This window comes from Perognathus longimembris, chromosome 9, assembly GCF_023159225.1.
Source record: "Perognathus longimembris pacificus isolate PPM17 chromosome 9, ASM2315922v1, whole genome shotgun sequence".
NCBI classification, from domain to species: Eukaryota; Metazoa; Chordata; class Mammalia; order Rodentia; family Heteromyidae; genus Perognathus; species Perognathus longimembris.
In genome coordinates, this window is record NC_063169.1 from 14004602 (window position 1) to 14023212 (window position 18611).

The window sequence follows — 18611 nt, forward strand, 5'->3', positions numbered from 1 at the left end:
CTTGCCAATCTGGTTTAGTGTGTACCCAATTTTTTCTCACTTCATGTCTTGACTTCTCACTTTTTCTAAACATCCATGAGGTCTAACAGTTCTTTATTTTAATGCAATCAAGTTAATCAATATATTTTCTGTGGTCATTTTTTTGTGTGCCGTGTTGATTTTTTTTCCAAGTTCCAAATATGACACTCATCTGTTTTTTTTTAATTTGTTTGTTTAATTGTCTTACAGTTGTGGTTTTGGAAGTTCAGTTTTTAATCCTTGTGTAGCTTATTTTTAAGTATGTTGTCATAGTAGATAACTTTTATTTTTTCCTAGTTACCATAAACACTTATTCTTTTCCTGTTTATTAAATTGTCCCTCCACTCCCCACTAATGTGCAATGGGACCTCAGCCCCATATGAAAGCTCCCTGAATTTCTTAAGTTGTTCTTGGCTATTCATTTCTATTCTGTTGGCCAAGTTTTCTATCCAATTTTATGGACCATCCCATCCTAACAACTATAACTTGGTGTTCATTCCAAGTAGGAAAAGACTCCTTCCTTTCTGAGAAGTATCTTGACAGAGTTTTAGTACACTTCTATCTTGATAGAACCTTTTATTTGGTGGAATCCCTGTTAGGTATCATGAAAAAATAAAGGGTTGAGATTTTTAACTGTGGTTACATTCTATAAATCACTTTGTGGACAACTGACAACTTTCAATATTAAATATCACAGTCCATAAGCTCTGAATATGTCTCCCTTTATTTACATTTTCTTCTTTCCTCCGTGTGTGTGTGTGTGTGTGTGTGTGTGTGTGTCTGCAGGTACTGGGGCTTGAACTCAAGGCCTTGTAGTCATGCTTGCTTTTTGCCCAAGCTGGTGCTCTACCACTTAAGGACACCCCTACTTCTGGATTTCTACTGGTTAATTGGAGATAAGTCTTGTAGACTTTTCTGCCCAGTCTGGCTTTGAACTATGATCCTCAGATAGCATCCTTCTAAGGAGCTAAGGTTTCAGGCATGAGCCACTGGTGCCTGGCTATAGATTTTTTTTTAATGTCATTCAGAAGAATAGTGTCAATCTTTATACCCTTGTCTTGTCTTATTTTGCTTGCTTGTTTATTTAGATTTATTCCAGATATTTAATACATTTTTTCCAGTACTAGGGATTGAACTAAGACTTCTTACTTAGAGTACTTAGGCAAGTACTCTACTGTGCTCCTCCTGTCCTTCGTTTTCCTGGACAGCTGACTGGAAGAGAAGATATTGGGTACTACCATTCTCACACTTTCTGCTTTAGGTCCTGCCACTTAGTTCTAAGAACAAAAGTCATCAGAGTTGATTAACAAGTGTTGGCATCAGAGCCTGGGTTTTATTTTGGTGCTATCTATAATATCTTATGTATGTATATCTGAATGGGCAAAAGTCTGCCATAGTTTGCCTCAAATATATACCTGAGAAAATACTAGTTTTTGTCTCATCAAGATTAAAGTAATTTCCTGGTACTTAAAAGCCCAGGCAATCATCATTGATTATAATTATTAAGGGATCTGCCGGGTCAGATGTCCTGAGATGCTGTTGAAGACCTGTCACAAATGACAGGAGGGGACCGTGGTGGCTGGCATCAGGAGTGCACACTCAGAGCCTGTGTGGGTTTATACTGTTCATGTAGGACCCTGCCAGTGCTCTCCGATAGCCAAGAGAGGGGCCAAGGGACAGGTAAATGATCATCACCCGTGTCACCGTGATCACAGATGCTGGAATAGACGAGAGGCACGAGTGAAACCGGAGAAAATGCATGCTACTGTGCATGTCCCCACTGCATGGGGGAAGGAGTTTTCTAGTCACACCCATGCCTTCTCCTAGGCCCGGCTTGAATCCAGGAAGGAAATAAGCAACAGTCTAGGGCTCACACGACAGAACCTCTTCTGGGTGAGCCACACAGGAAGCCCACAACACATGCCATCACTGGCTCAGGGACGAAGAAATGCAATCTATTTTCGTGAGTTTGAGGTCAAGCATCTTGGCTCCCCACCCCACCCCGATTCTTTCCCAGGCACCGCAGTAAGGGGTGCTCAGTGTTCATACACAAGCAGGAGCGGGAAGAAGGAACCAGCCAGGTTAAGTAAGAGACCCCCTTCCCCTGACCCCCTCCACCCCGGGTCCCCTAATCATCAGGAAGTCTCCAGGAAGGGCATCTGCACGGCTGCCTCCATCATCCGGGTGCGGAAGCACTCGGCGTCCACCAGGGGTGCTGGGGTGGAGAGAGGGAGGGAGGTTTCGTGCCCGGTCATCTGGATGCACGACTGACTGGTTCCCGATCCTGAGGTGGCGGGCGATGGCCACGAGGCCGAGGCCCGGGGGAGAGGCAGAGCTTGCCTCGGGGGTAGGGGTTCCCCCAAGCCGGGCGCGGCCGGGGGCGCGCGCGGCGCGGGCACGCGGGCGCGCGGTGCCGCGGGGTCCCCGGGCGGGCGGCGCTCCTGCAGAGGGAGCTGTGCGCCCGCTCCGGCGCCCGCACGGCGCCTCCTCTCCCTCTTGCCGCCGCTGGGCCCGCCCGCCGGGGAGGGGCTCCCGGCCTGGCCCGCAGCTCCTTCCTGCTTGGCGCACATCCTCGCGCCGCGCCGCGCCGCGCACCGCCGTGCCGCCAGTCCGCCCGTGCGCGCCCCGCCGCCCGCCGCCCGCCCGCGCCCCGGCCCGGCCCGGCCCGCTCGCCCCTCTCCGCTCCCGGAGCCCGCGCCCCCCGCCACAGCCCCGCCACGCCCCGCCCCGGGCCATGCTGTCCTTCCAGTACCCCGACGTGTACCGCGACGAGAGCGCCGTGAGTACCCCTGCCGCGCCCACCCGCCGCTCCTCCACCCCGCAGCCCCGCAGCCCCGCAGCCCGGGCCCCTCGCCCCCGGCGTCCTCCTCCTCCTCCTCCTCCTCCTCGCCGTCCTCCGGCTCCCAGCTCGGCCTTTGTTCGCCAGTTCCCGGCCGGGGGGCGCGGAGCGGGGACCCGGCTTGGAGGTCACGGTCCGCGTGCGGGCGGAGTCGGACTCGCGTGGCCCCTTCCTCAGATCCGTGGGGTCAAGGGCGGGCGCCGGGGCCCGGCGGGAGGCAGTGGGTGACTCGGCTCTGTGTGTGTGTGTGTGTGTGTGTGTGTGTGTGTGTGTGTGTGTGTGTGTGTGTGTGTGTGTGTGTGTTTAAAACTGGAGAAGCCTCTCCCTTAAATATGGTGGTAGGAAGAAAGTGCACGCTGGTGGGGTTTTGTGGGAAATCGTGTGTGATTTGCAAAAGCAAAACTTGTAAAACTTGGGAATCTGGAAGTGCACGAGGGTTCATTCATTCCGCGTGCAGCCGGCCCCGCGCGCGGGCACTGGTTTCCGGGGGTGGGGGGGGGCAGTGGAGGGGGTGAGGGGCCACTGTGATCACCCTGAGGGAGCTTGGGGGGCCGAGTGGAGAGAGGCTCAGTGGGACTGGGTGGCTGGCCTTAGGCAGAAGAAGTTTTGCCTAGTAAGAGTTAACTGTTTACCTAAGCTATAGAGAACTCAGGGTAGTGAAGTTCTTAGCAAGTTTCTCTTTCTCCCTCTCTCTCTCCCTCTCTTCTTCTCCCTCCCCTTCTCCTTCCTCCCTCTCCCTCTCCCTCTCCCTCTCTCTCTCTCTCTCTCTCTCTCTCTTTCTCTCTCTCTCTCTCTCCCTCACACACACACACATTTGGCATTTTAAGAGTTGGATTGACTCCAAGTGTGACGGTCATGATTCCTGTACTAGTAGCCAAATTAATCAGATTACTTAAAATAGAAGCAGAGTACAAGTATTTTTGCATAATATAGTCGCCCTTATGTTTCCTTTGACCCCATTTAGGCCAGCACCCCTGCACACTCTTGAGACACCTCTCACCTTGGGGTAAAAGGCTAGAGGTGTTTTAAGTGAAGATTTCCTAGTGCCTATGATGCATTCATGGTGTTTTTGGACCAGTGACCATCTGGTAACCATGCTTGTCAGATTATTCGGCTGCTTCCTCATTAAATTCACCCCCAAACAGCCTAAGAAGCTCTCTTGCTTGGGTGGAAGGGTTGCTCTCTTTGTGTGTGAGACTAGAGCCAATCCTGCTATTCAGTAAGGAGACCTTAATCCTGGTTCTGGTTTGGTTGCTCAGAGCTGGTGACTTTGGGCAGATCTCTTAGCAGTTTTAGGCCCCTGTTCTTATATATTGACTCTTAGTGCTCATCATAGGGCTGATTTGTTTCTATAGATTCACTTTGATGGCAGCCTTACTGTGTGTGATGGGAAAACCTGAAACGGTCTTGGTTCTGCTTCTCCAAGACCTTGAGGATCTTTGAGGGTTTTTGTTTGTTTGTTTGTTTATTAGGTTTATATTTGTTACTGGGTTTTAACTCGGGATTTCAGACCTGCTTCGCTAGGTTGCTGGGTAGGCACTCTACGATTTGAGCCATACTTCTAGGCCATCGTTTTGCCAGTTATTTTGGAGATGAAGTCACATGGACTCTTCTGCTCAAGCTGGCCTTGAACCCGAGTCCTCCATGTCTCAGCCTCCTGAGTAGCTAGGATGGTGCTACTAGCACTATCTATTTTTTTCAGGATTAATAAAAACATAAGAACAGTTTCTGACCGTGTGTGTGTGTGTGTGTGTGTGTGTGTGTGTGTGTGTGTGTGTATTTGAGGGGTTATTTCTTAGTTTTTCTCCACTGTGGATACCAAAATCTTGTAGGTTATCTGTGTGTTCTCCATGGGCTAAGTAGGTGTTCTATAAAGACATCTAAAATATTACAAGCAATGACATGTTCTGTATTTTAAGTCCCATCCTCAACCCTTTCGTTCTTCTCTAGGGACTGCTCCTGGTAACCTTAAGCCTGGTTGTTGAGGGAGTATAGCTCTGGTCTGGTCTAGATCTTCTTCGGTTACTAAGCCCTGGGCATCACTTATGCATCTGCTTAGATTGTAGCCTTTGATCTGGAGGATGGGTTTGTTCCTCACCAGCATATGATGGAGATTGCTGTAGCTCCGACTCTCCCTTGAGCATCTTTCAACCATATGCTGAGCAGTCTCCTACTGAGTGTGCAGTTGGAACAGGAACCCCTTTTGGTGGATTTCTGCCTTCTTGAGTAGAAATTTAGAAGCTGTGACTCTTCCTGTGCTCCATCATTGACCATTCTCAATGTTGCAGTCCATGAAATTCAGACCTCTACAGGGGGCCTCACCATCTGGCAAAGAGCGTTGAGTAAGAGGTGGATACAGGAAAGACTGCAGCTAGCTTTCATTGTGGGGAGATGGCTCACTGAATCAGGGAGATAGGACAAGTGTGACCCTGAGACTAAGTATAGCCATCGTTTTGCAGGCCTAGACAAATAGAAATTGTGTGTGTTTGCAGGATGGCAGGAAGGACTTGGCGATCACACCATCCATGGATGGATGTGCTTGGATGGGGCTGAGGAGGTGGGGGGGCAGGTTTGATGGGTCCCACCTGCTGTGTGTATTTGACTTTATGCTGAAGGCAGTGGGCACTGGTGAAAGCAGACTGTGGAACTGGATTCAGAGGTGCAGGTTTTCTTTTAAAGCCTCCGGGGGGTGGGAAGGTGGGGAGGGTGAGGAATGGTTTGCAAACTTAATTCTTCAGGTGGAAGAATTAGGTACCAAGTAACTTGGATTCCAGTGTCCTGGCCATTAGACTACTCCATCTATAGCATATGCCCTTGTAAAGAAAGTACCAGAATTGATGAGATCAATGAGGGCTGCTTGGTGCTGTAAGGAACCTTTCCCCTGTTTTGGTTAAACATCTTTTTAGTAAGTCCATCTGCTTTAGATAGCAGTGTCCCATCTCAGATGACAGAGGTATTTCCGTAGTAGTAACCATTCAGGGGACAGCTTGGTGTTGGCTGTGCTGGGTTCCGAGTCAGAATCCAGCCATATACCTGCCATTGCATGAACCTTGGCCAGCTTCTGTAGCTGAGTGGCGTAGCATGACATTGGATCCACAGGCTTCGAGATGAGCCACAGGTGGGTTACATCCCAGTACTTAATAACCCTCAGACCCTAGACAATTGCTTTTAGCTATCTCCAGCTTCAGTTTCCTCATCTGGAAAAATGAGTTAATAATAACCTCACAGCTAGGACCAGATGGGTTAATGTGGATGACATCATGGCCTAATATTTAACTCAAAATTACCTCTGTGTAAACAGTAAATCCATTGACCTTTGCTTTTTCTTAATGTCTCTGAATTGCATTTTGTAACCCCCTAAAGCAGCAACAACAACCCTCTTACAGGTGGTGGATATTAGTAAATAAAATACTCATCACTTTGGGTCAAACACTTGGCAGTACGTTCACTTAGCTATATTATGAATTCTAGTGAAAAAAAAAAAAAGCAAAGTAAATTTCTAAGCATGCCTCAAAAAAGTGCCTGGTCTGTGTGAGGTTAGCTGGGTGTTTGTTGTTGTTGTTCTTTCTAGTCCTGGAGTTTGAACTCAGGGCCTGGGCACTGTCCCTGAGCTTTTTTGTACTCAAGGCTAATGCTCTACCACTTGAGCCATAGCACCACTTCAGGCTTTTTCTGGATAATTCATTGGGGATAAGAATCTTACAGACTTTCCTGTCCGTACTGGCTCCCACTGCGATCCTCAGATTTCAGCCTCCTGAGTTGCTAAGATTATAGGTGTGAGCCACTGGCATAGCTGGTTGTTTTAATCCCAAATCCCGCTTTGAACGTGGATCATCCGGGGCTGCCAAAATTTATGCCTGCCAGCATTCTCCAAATGGTAGATTTGAAAGATCCTTTACAGCGTTAAATCATTCTGATTTCTGTATTGACAAGAAGAAAGTTGTTATTTTAGGCCTACTTGCTAGCCATTTCCAGGTGTGTGAAATGTAAAAGACTTGCAGATGAGAAGGAAAGATTAAAAAGCTTTCATTCAGTGGGGATAATCAACTAAAATTGACAAGAGATAAGAGTGAGAATTGGTGATTTTCTTTTTTTTTTGAAGCCACAGCAGGAGAGGTGTTAGGCTGGTTGCTCCTGTCAGTCAATCATATGAGAATAGATTCAGAGGGCTACATCTCTCAGAGCTGTACATTCCCATGAGTTTTCTCATGGGGCATCAGAGGACGCATGCAGAAAGCTATGTGCTGTAGGCCAGGAAGATAGTCTCACCTAGCAGGGACCATGCTGGAGCTTTGAGTAGCTCTGGGAACAACATTCAGATCCTGCTTTTCCAGAAGAGCTTGTTTTCCTAAGTAGCTTAATTTTCAGCTACTTTAGAGTAAAGCGAAGTCAGACACGACTCATACAGCTCATACCTGTAATCCTAACTTCTCAAGAGGCTGAGATCTAACAATCAAATCTGAAAGGCTCTTTTTTGCGGCTTGGAGAATGGTAGAGTGCCAGCTTTTGGAGAGAGGTAGAGAAGCCATAGCCCAAGACCTTGCATTCTAGCCCCAGTACAGGCCCACACCTACACACAGAATAAAAGTAGGAGACAGATTAAAAAGTCATTTGTCTCTATAGCCTGGTATAAGCCTGAGCCAGACTGTGAGGGTCATTAAAACTCGACTGGAGAGACATTGTCAATAGTTTCAGTTGATTGGAGTGATCTCAACTCTGTGAGTTTGAAGAGTCTTTATAATGACTTTTTTCTGGAGAATGAGGATAAACTGGCCCGCATATTCCTTCCTATGGCCCTCCACCAGTCCCTGGGGATTTGTGCTGTCAGAAATGTGTGTAAGAAATCACAAGAAATGTACTCACTGCCCTATTTTGTAACTGTACCCCTTTTGCACAACACCTTGTCAACAAAATTTAATTAATAAAAACTTTTTTTTTTGGCTAGTCCTGGGCCTTGGACTCAGGGCCTGAGCACTGTCCCTGGCTTCTTCCCGCTCAAGGCTAGCACTCTGCCACTTGAGCCACAGCGCCGCTTCTGGCCGTTTTCTGTATATGTGGTGCTGGGGAATCGAACCTAGGGCCTCGTGTATCCGAGGCAGGCACTCTTGCCACTAGGCTATATCCCCAGCCCAATAAAAACATTTTTTTTTTTTTTTGGCCAGTCCTGGGCCTTGGACTCAGGGCCTGAGCACTGTCCCTGGCTTCTTCCCGCTCAAGGCTAGCACTCTGCCACTTGAGCCACAGTGCCGCTTCTGGCCGTTTTCTGTATATGTGGTGCTGGGGAATCGAACCTAGGGCCTCGTGTATCCGAGGCAGGCACTCTTGCCACTAGACTATATCCCCAGCCCATCATTTTTTAAAAATGTAAAAAAAAAAAAAAATTCCCCAGGGAGAACTTTAGACTTCTCAGTCAGGCTCTGCTGATACAACACAATTTTATTTCTTCAACTATCAGGGTAGTCTAAATAGGTGAGGTTTTTGTGCTTTCTTCTTGTAAACAAACTGGAGGGAGGTATTCCCTAACAGTACAAAGAGAAGAAGGACTTTTGTTTAGAAATGCTTTCATTGCCTGTAAGGCAGAATCATGATTTACCACATAGTAGTAGTAACTTGGTTTGGGCAGTTTAGACCTAAAAGCAAAATGTAGCTAGGTATTGGTGGCTTATGCCTGTTGTCTAGCTATTCAGGAGGTTGAGACCTGAGGATTGCAGTTCAAAGCCAGTGCCGGCAGAAGTTGATGAGACTCAGAACTGGAATTAGGAGTGGCCCGAGTGGTAGAGCACCAGCCTTGAGTGAAAAAGTTAAGGGGAGAAAGAGCCTTCTGGCCCTGAGTTCAAGCCTCAGTATAGGCGTGTGTGTTCAGTACACACACACACCACCACCACCACCACTAACAACAACAACAAAAGCAAACGTTGTCTGGAGACTTTGTCATCATGGGCAAGCTTAGCAGGCACAGAACATGCACACATGTGTTGGTAGCTACCCTGCGTTGTATTGTCTCCTTCTGTGCTTTGTCCCTGACAGCACACTTTCAAGTTTCTTTAGCACAGCAGTGGGCCTTTGTTTTGAGTTGTACAGACTGAGCCATTTCCCATTTTGACCTTTCATCTTTCTTTGCTCTCCAGCTAAAACAGTCTTTCATAAAGAGTGGCTTGACACCTTTGAGAACCTGCCAACTTTGGCTCATGTGGTAATGTGGGCAGTGTTGCCAGTGAGCCAGTTAGTATCCAGGTCCCTTTCCTATTTTTCTTCTCCACTACATTCAGAACATAGAAATTTTAATTGAGTCTATTCTTTAATTACTCAACACGTGATTTTTCTTTTGCAGGTACAAGATTATCATGGACATAAAATTTGTGACCCCTACGCATGGCTTGAAGACCCTGACAGCGAACAGACAAAGGTAATTTTGGCTCATAATTAAAATGACCGTAGTAATCATCCCCAAACTCGAGATGTCACTAACTGTAGTTTTTCCTTCCTGTCCTATGTTTTCTTGGTATGGATACTAGTTGGTCCACCCATGCTATTATTGTTTGGTGCGTAAGAACACATGTACCACTTCTTGTATGGTCACCATTGCAGAAGTCTGAGCATCTTTAAAATCTCCGATTGTGTTCCCCATTTAAAAAGGAAAACTGGTCAAATGCTCTGCGGGTCGTTAGTTTTCCAGGCTTGTTGTAACCCAGCTCCTGTGTATATTGTGGGTATTCTCTACTATGCTACCACTGCCCTAGTCTGCCCTGGAGAGCTGGGTTCAGATTCCCAGAGCCACTCCTGAGGCGCACCTGGCTAGTGGAATTGGACTCTCGCCTCCTTGTCAAGGAGAGGAGTTGGGGAAAGAGCTTGGTTGGAGCATGGTGATTGTGGCCTAGGTGATGGTGAAGACCAATCAGGCCACTCCTATTACAGTAAATCCCATGGTATATGCTTTTTCCCTCATTGCCAGACACAGATTGACCTGACTGCCTTTTTATCATCTACTTGTTCTTTGGGACTACAGTCTCTCATCTGTTTACTGCACAAGATTGTTTTTTAACAACAACAACAACAAAATATTACCCTCCAGTAAGAGGTCTCTGAGCACCTGTGACTCATGCCTGTTAATCCTAGCTATTCAGGAGGCTGAGATCTGAGGATCCCAGTCCAAAACAAAGCCAGCCATAAGAAGAAAGTCCATGAGATACTTCTCTCCAATTATCCACCAGAAAGTTGGAAGTAGAGTTGTGGCTCAAGTGGTAGAGCTCTAGCCTTGAGGGGAAAGTCTAAGGTATAACACACAGGCTCCACAAGCATTTTCATTCAGCTTGTCCTTTGGGACTTGCAGAAGTAAAGGTACAGAAGTACAGTGTGGCTGTACCCCAACACAAGGCTTTGTGTCTCCTCTACTAACATGAATGTGCATTATGGTTGTGTTTTTTTATCTCTGCCTTCCTAAATTTCCATTTGGTAAGTGTACTTACTTCTCATGGTGAACAAGCAACTCCCGAACCTTACACCTTGCCTTTGGCTCTTTCCAGCTGTTTTCTCCTTTTCAGTGGGTCTCTTGGCTTCTGTGGTGTGCCTTGTTCAGACCTTCTATTATCAGGGACCATCTCTTTAAGACACACAAGCCACTGTTTGCATGCTCCTTGGTGTAATTGCAGCCTTCTTCCCTTTACTTCCTCATAGTCCCAGTCATACCTGCTGTCAAGGGAAAGACAGTCCCTGACTCATGGTGGCTTCACCTAAGGTTTTTGTGTTTGTTTTTTTGACAGTGTAAGAGCAAGAGCATACTTGGAACTTTGAATGGTGCACGTTGACCTTTTCCTTGAGCTAGCCCTGTACGACATGGGACTCTCCTGCAGTACTGTTAATGACAGCTAAGCACAGCTCCTCCTCAGTGTGTGGTTCTGCTCAGCCTACATGTAGGTTAGGTGTAGTCAAAGTGGTCTACACTTAGTGCTCTTTAAACTTAGGATGGTTTTCTTGGGATATAAATAACCAAGCAAGCCAAGGCGTTTCTGTAAACTTTTCTTTTTGAGATCGGTGTGTGTAGGCTCAAATTACTTACCAAGTCCAGTGACTTCCAGAAATCCATGTATCATGTCCATGGAAAGCTAAGGGAGGCCTGAGCATCCTCCAGAAGGATGCTTGGAATTCTGCCTCTGCCCTGCATTGGACTGTCAGGCCTGTGGAGTTTGTCTCTATGGCATTCAGCATCTGGGCAGCATCTCAGATCACTCGGCTAGGAAATCAGTGTTTCTTCACTGGCTTCTTCACCTGTGAGCTGCCAGTCGAGCCCGTTGCGGCCTTGGCTTCCCTTCTCTTAGTGATAAAGTCTTCTCTTTACGTCTCTGGTTTTGCAACTCCAAGATCCAGGTAGAAGTAGTGTCCGTGTAGCCTCCATCTCCCTATCTTACTCCTCACGGTGCCTCCAGCCTCCTTCCCAAATGTTCCAGGAGTTGTTACTGAGAGTTGCTGTGCACAGGAAAGGAATCCCTGTCAGGGATTCCTTGAAGTTTGTCTCTCACTGACACTCTGGGGTTTGGGTATAGATTATGAACTGCATAGAGCTGATGACTTTTTTTTTTTTTCCCTTGTGAGCTGCCCTTAGGGAGCGAAATGAAAATAGCGTTTCCTTTCTTATTCCTGAAGGAACTCTTAACCAACATCCGAAAAAACAAACATGTAAAGTCCTTCCTTTTAAAACAAAAAGATAAAATTTTCATTTGTTTCAGAGAGGATCAAAGGAAGCTATACCATAGATCTTCTTTTGTCAGGCATTGGGTATTTCTTTTCCTACCCCACTGCCTGGCTGACAAGGTAGCCCCATTACATGAACTGCTAAGGGGCTGTGAGGGGCAGAGAGCACAGATACCCTTGCGTGTTACCGAATGAGCAACCTAGAAATGTTCCCTGTCCAACAGTGTTTCTTCCCTTGGTAAGAAAGGTTGATATCTTAAAGGATGTACAATTTCTATATTGAGTGTGTGTGCATGTACCTGCTGGTTGTGGGGCCTAGGCACTTAGGGCCTAGGAACTGTCCTTGAGCTTTTTATGCTTAAGGCTAGCACTCTACCACTTGAGCCACAGCTCCACTTCTGGCTTTATGGTGGCTAATTGGAGATAAGAGTCTCAAGGGTTTTCCTGCCTGGGCTGGCTTTGAACACCACAATCCTCAGATCTCAGCCTCTTGAGTAGCTAGGGTTACAGGCATGAACCACCAGTGCCTAGCTCCATGCTGATAGTTTGTCATGTCAAAGAGGTTAGTGGAGATCAAAACTTAGGAAGGTAAGTCCCTGCTTTCCCAGGTTGCTGTCCTTGTATGTGATGAAGAAATCAGTTTTCGATTTGCTTGGTTCTTTGCTCTTTGTTCTTGAATGTTAACTCTGAAAGGGATAAAGCTCCGCACCTGACAGGGGTTCTGCTCTGTTTTGGGTAGGAATCTGGCCTGGGTCTCCTGGATCCAGTGCCATCTCTACCACGGGTCCAGAGCCCTCTTTGGAGGAGGCAGTGGGGAGCTAGGTGAGCACTGTGTGTGACCACTTGCCTCCCTGTCAGGCTGGAGGAGAGCAGTGAACTAGAAGCCTGCTTCCAGGACTGTCAGTGACACGGAGGGCTGGTTAGCCAGCACACAGCCAGGAGAGCTGACTGTTGGAGCTGAGGCACACTGGAAATCAAAGGTGTAAAAGGCTACTCTGACTTTACTATGTTCTTTGAAGACGTCAAGACAAACTAGAAATCGTGTCTTTGTGAATCCTACGAGATTCTGATGTTGCTTTTATGTGGATTAATAGAGTATTTGCCAAATGGGACCAGAAGCCAGAAGATACAACTTGCAACCCTTGGTCTTTCCTTTTTCTACAACCATAAGAAGCTACATGATCTTTGATTCATATTCTGTATCTGTGAAGAGTAAATTTGAGTGTAATAGCTCATGCCTGTAATCTAGCTAATCAGGAGGAGAGATTAGCAGGACTGTGGTTTGTGGCCAACTCAAAAGAGTTGTCAAGATATCATCCCAACCAATAAGCCAGGCCTAGAAGGGCCCCATGGCCTGTCATCACTGCTACTTGAGAGCTACAGGTAGAGGCTTGGTAGTGGACTAGCCCTAGCCAAAAGTGAGATCCTATCTGAAAAATAAGTAAAAGTAAAAAGGATGGGGTGGGGGTGGGGTATGGCTCAAGTGGTAGAGCTCTGCCTAGACTTCAACTCCAGGTCTATCTCCATACCCCTAGTTACTTAGAATGTTGAACTTAATTTTTTTTTTTTAATATTTTGCTGCAAGTACTAGGGCTGAAGCCCCAACACAGGCCTGAGCCACTAGCACCTGGCTGGAGTGTTGAACTTTTAAGATTCTATTTCATTCATAAAACTTGACCAAATTTCCTTTTGAATTGTAGATTTAAAAAAAAAAAAAAAAGAACGATACCCTCTCAGCATTGCCCTTTCAGTAGAACTCTGGGTTGTAAATGTAGTTTCAGTGTTTCAGAGCCTGAGGATTAAACTGGGCCAAAGAGTCAAAGATTACCTTAAGGTACTTAATACCATGCTTCCCCCCATCCCCTTTTTTGCTGGGTCTTGGGCTTGTCTGCCTGGGTGCTGTCCTTGAACTTTTTTTGCTCAAGGCTAGTACTCTTAATACTTGAGCCTCAGCTCCACTTTTGCCTTTTTTTTTTTTTTTTGGTAATTAATTAGAGATGAGAGTCTCGTGGGCTTTTCTGCCTGGGGTGGCTTCGAACCACAATCCTCAGATCTCAGTCTCCTGAGTAGCTGGGATGACATCCATAAACCACATGTGCCCAGCCAATGGCATCCATTTTTAGTTAGTACATTGTGAGCCCTCTGGCAAAGCAGGTCTGTAAACCATCCTTCTACCCATTCCTTCTTGCTTCAGGGGAAGGACCTGGATTGAGAAATACTGCTGTTAGTCACCCTTCTATAGTGGAGACAGGAAATACTTTAAGCAGACATCTTAGCATGTATTGTCACCACCTTCAAGACTTCACATATCTCAAGTGCCTCATTACCTCCTGTGGGAAAGTTTATCCTCATTACAGTTTGTGAACATACTTATAAATTCTCACTCGAGCTATGTATTTATGGAGTACAAATTCCTTTTGATCTCTGCATGGGATAATTAAAGGTATGAGGAAGTTAATGGTGGCAGGCCACTCCTCCCTGCTAAGTACTGTTCTGCCTGTTCTCCCGCAAGGTTGTGATGGAAGCAGCAGAAACTCTTTCTGGCTACGTTTATGGGAAGGGTCTGAGGGCAGCTCCTGGGGGTGGGAGAGGCAAGGGCCACCCTTGCCACAGGCAGGAAGCAGGTAATGCCCGGGCTCTAGTGCACAAACCCCACTTCTCACCCACCATGCCAATGGGATCCATGGTTTTCCTTCATCCAGCCCTCTGTCCCTCATTCAAGTCCCCATGTCCCCAGAGAATCTTGATTGGCAAGCCCTGGACTTTTGCTTGCCCTTAGATGCTCTGTGCCAAGCAGGAAAAAGATTCGGTAGAACCCCAGGGACCTGTAGTGACAAGACAGTTACCTGGAATTTCTGTCCCGTTTAGACAGGTTTGGAGGGTAGGAGCGGGGAGGGTGGCTGCCCCAAAGGCCCAGCTTTGTGTGCGACATTCCACCTCCATCCCTCCTCCTGCCTGCCCTGCCTTGCCCTCCATTCCTCTTCCCTTTTCTCCTCCTCTGCCCTCTGACTTCAGTCCTCAGTGTCTCTTGTGCCTCTGTGCTTTGTTAGGTTAAACGAGGCAGGTATGCTTTCCTAAGGGGTGAGTGCGGGCCTGGGCTTAGCACGCTAGCTTGGGAGCACTGGGGATGGTACACAGCAAGTCATCTCATCTTCGAGCTGTTGGAAATCACAGAGGGAGGCTGAGCCCCATCTCAAGTGGATTGCCAGCCCATGTGCTTACTGTCAAGAAAAGCTCCATTGCAGAAAATCCAACCTTGGACCACTAATGAATGCTTAAAGAAAGTAGGTAGTACTGACATTTTCCCTGCAGGTAGTTCCTCAGTCTCAACCTTAATAATCAACAGTTATTCTGTGAAAAATGTTGACCTTGGCCTTGGGTATAGAATCCCCCCCCATCCCCCTTTGGCAGTACCAGTGGACTTTTCTGCCCTGGCTAACTTTGAACTGCTATGCCCTGGATCTGAGCTTCCTAAGTAGCTAGGATTGTAATTGTGAGCCATCAGTACCCACCTCAGCTAGATACAGCATCTTTAGGAAAGAAACTTTTATTGATTTTGTTTCTGTCTCGGTGTCTGTTTCTGCCTCTCTCTGTCTCTCTCTGTTGGCCTGCTATGTTTACCCTGGAACTGATTGCCTGTGTGTTCATCTATTTGTACATGACTGCTACTCCACCATTTGGGTCTTACCTCTACTTCTGGCTTTTTTTCTGGTTAATTGGAGATAAGAATTTCTGGAATGTATCTGCCCAGGCCACTTTGAATCTCTATGTTCATATCTCACCCTCGTGAGTAGCTAGGATTACACAAGGCGTGGGTTAGAAAAAAGTCAAAGATAATTGACACCCCTCAGTCTTTCTCTCTCTTTCATATTTAGCCACCTAAAACCTGTTTGCTGCCTCGGTGTGCAAGGGCCCTGGGGAAAAGTGCTCAGTGATGGAAATCACCCAAGGCCAGGCCAGAAAGCCCAAACTGGGCTTCTGGAGCACCTGATCTCTTTGGAAATCTATTCTCCTCCCTAGGTGGTTCCTTGGGTCTTAAAGTCTGGGTTTAAATCTCTCCCTTTCTCCTAGTTCTTTGTTATCCCCGTGACACCGCCCTGGGCCAGGCTTGCCTTTAAGGCACTCAGCAGCTTCCCTCTTTCTCCCTCCCTCCCAGACGTTTCTGCTACATCCCCTCTAGCATCTCCTGAGAACCCACACCCTGAGAGACCTCCAACTCCAGAGGAGTGATGGTTATCATCCTTCCATAATCATAAAATGAACAACTTTAGGAGTCAAAAGACAAGTTTGAATTCTGGCTCTACAATTTTACTAGTTGTGTGGTCATGTTTTTAGTCTCTCTCAGCTTCAGTTTTCTTTCCTTGTAATTTGGAGAAAACCATCTCACATACTTGTAGTAAAATTACATGGCACTGTTTTTGAAGCATTCAGCAAAGCAACAGGCACACAGGAAGTATTTAATACATGCTCACCATTACATTTCCACTGAATAGTTTAAACAGCTTGGAAATTACACTTTTTGATAATTTGAAAGTTCTCATCTTTTGAAACAAGTCCTTTTATTGTGATTAATTTTTAAGCTTTTCTCTCCATTTTCTTTCAAGAGTACTGCCATGTTCACATCTTTCTTTCTGGATCAATCTCAATCATTTGTATTTCTTAGAAAATTTCCATTCCATGGAGATTTTAAAATTTAATAGCACAAAGTTATGTGTAATATTCTGTCTTAATTACTTTCCTCTCAGTAAGTACCTTCCTTTGTTACTTCTATTTTTGAGTATTTGAAACTTCTCTCTCCTTTCCTTGATCAGTTTAGTCATAGCTTTGACTGAATGTGATTCCCCGCCCCCCCCCCCATTTGCTCAAAGAAATTTCAAGAAGGATTCCTACATAAGTTATATTTTTGTTTATTTATTTATTGTCAGCTGTGGGGCTTGACTTCAGGGCCAGGGTGCTATAACTCAGTTCTTTTTCTTAGACTAGCATTCTACCACTTTGAGCCACAGCTCCCACTTCTGGTATTTTCATGGTTAATTGGAATTAAGAGACTTTCCTGCCTAGGCTGGCTTTGAACCATAATCCTCAGATCTCAGCTTCCTGAGTAGCTAGGATTATAGGCGTGAGCCACCAGGGCCCAGCTTATTTTTAATTTTTTTCTAGCTCATTAGTTTCTTTTTTTTCTTTCTTTCCTTTTTTGCTAATACCAGAGCTTGAACACAGGGACTGAAGATCTCACTTGGCCTTTTCTGCTCATGGCCGACACTCCTGTCACTTGACTCCAGTTCTTGGATTTTGCTGGTGAATTAGAGATGGTTTCCTAGTGGATTTTTCTTCTGTCTGGGCTGATTTCAAACTTAACATCCTCAGATCTCTGTCTCCTGAGCTGCTGGGATTACAGGGATGAGTCACTAGTACTGGCTAGTTCATTAGGTTTTTATTTTCTATTTGTCTTTTTTATTTGAATATTTGATTTAATTTTTCTTTGATCATATAATGATGAACTCCTTTAGGGTAGACTCCTTTTCTAGGCTTCCTTTTCAGCCCTCGAGCCAATATCTGGTCAACTCCCTCTTCCCAGCCTACTCCTGATTGTCTGTACTCACCTTGCCTAGCAAGTTAAGGAGAGTAGTACTAGCCAGACCTCTTGATTAGCAGTGCCTGAAACCCAGTGCCACACAGCTGTGAGAGTAGGATCCATCTAGGTAGCTCATATTACTGGAAGACAGTGTGTGCATTAGGTATGGCCTGATCTAGGAGCGTGTGTGGTATTTTTGGGAGCTTGTCTCTCTCTGTCTCTTAGGTCATTTGCTCTTCCCTGATCATGTTTGCCCTTCTGTGGTAGGGAAGGTGGGACTTGTCTTTCACATTTCACGTAGTCCATACAGCCCTCTGTCTCCTTAAGTTGAGACAATGGTCCACAGCCTCTATGTTAGAGGCCAACTATGGGGACCCAGGCTCCTCCCTGGGAATGCATTTGCAAATCAGATTCTGTGGAGAAAGAAGGTCAGGCTCAAACTCTCAGAAGGCATATCTGCCACTTTCCAGACCGAGCCTTTGCTTTTGAGTACAGAGCACATCACCCAGGCCGTCATTTATCAAGCGCTGCCTGGCCTACAAAGCACATCCAGGCACTCACGCTGTCTCAAGTCTGTTCCCTGTGTGCTCTTGAATTAGGTGCCAGGGGACTGACTGGAACAGGCATCTGCCCTGACTCGTGTGAGAGTCATGCAGAGAAGCCCTGTCCTCCTGGGGATCCTTCCCTCCCTGTGTCTGGTGATGACAGCAGAGGTCACACTCTCTTCACCTATGGACCTTCCCCACGGATCCAAACAGAAGCAGACTTCTTTGGGGCCACATCCCATGAACTTTAGCATGCAGTTTTATTGTTTTGTTTTCCAAATATCATTACTGTACTTTGGAGGGACTTATGGATGGAATTGTTCAGGAAAGGGTGTGTGCTGTGGTTAATTTCCTTATGACTGGTTACTGAGGTTTGGATCTGGTCGTGGTGTGTGTGTGTGTGTGTGTGTGTGTGTGTGTGTGTGTGTGTCCATAGTGGTACTGGAGATTGAACTCAAGGCTAGCACTCTACCACTTGAGCCACACTTTTTTGCTCTCTAATTGAGGATAAGACTCTCAGGGAGTTTCTTTCCCAAGTTAGCTTTGAACTGCAATCCTGGGATGTCAGCCTTCTAAGGAGCTAAGATTCTAGATGTGAGCCACCAACACCCAGCCATGGGTTTGGAGTTTCTTTACTGGATTTCTGTTGAATAGAAATAGAGCCACAGCACTGAGCAGAATGAGGTTGAATGGGCTCCCAGGCAGTGGCTCATTCTGAAGATAGAGCTTGACTCCAGGTTAAAAGGAGAACTTCTGTTTCCTTCACTTTGTTTGACAGTAACTAGCCACAGTGAGGGAAGGATTTACCCATTCAGGGACAGTTAGAGAAGATGGGCTTCTAGAAGGCCCAACCTGGCATGCTGTGGAAGAGCCTGCCTTTTCTGAGAGCCGAGAGTCCTAGAGACATGGGCCCAACTCTGCATTTGTAATGTTGCAAAACCAGCCC

General features: G+C 46.5%; 1 protein-coding gene across 1 annotated transcript in view; it reads left to right on the forward strand.

The window, feature by feature from the left end:
* The first annotated feature begins 2620 nt into the window (after nt 1-2620).
* Nucleotides 2621-18611, forward strand: part of LOC125357095 (prolyl endopeptidase) — a 95605-nt gene continuing 79614 nt past the window's right edge. The window contains exons 1-2 of the mRNA XM_048353756.1: nt 2621-2797; nt 9189-9263. Coding sequence (XP_048209713.1) covers nt 2753-2797; nt 9189-9263 — 120 coding nt within the window. The 5' untranslated portion in view covers nt 2621-2752. The remainder of the gene's footprint in view (nt 2798-9188; nt 9264-18611) is intronic.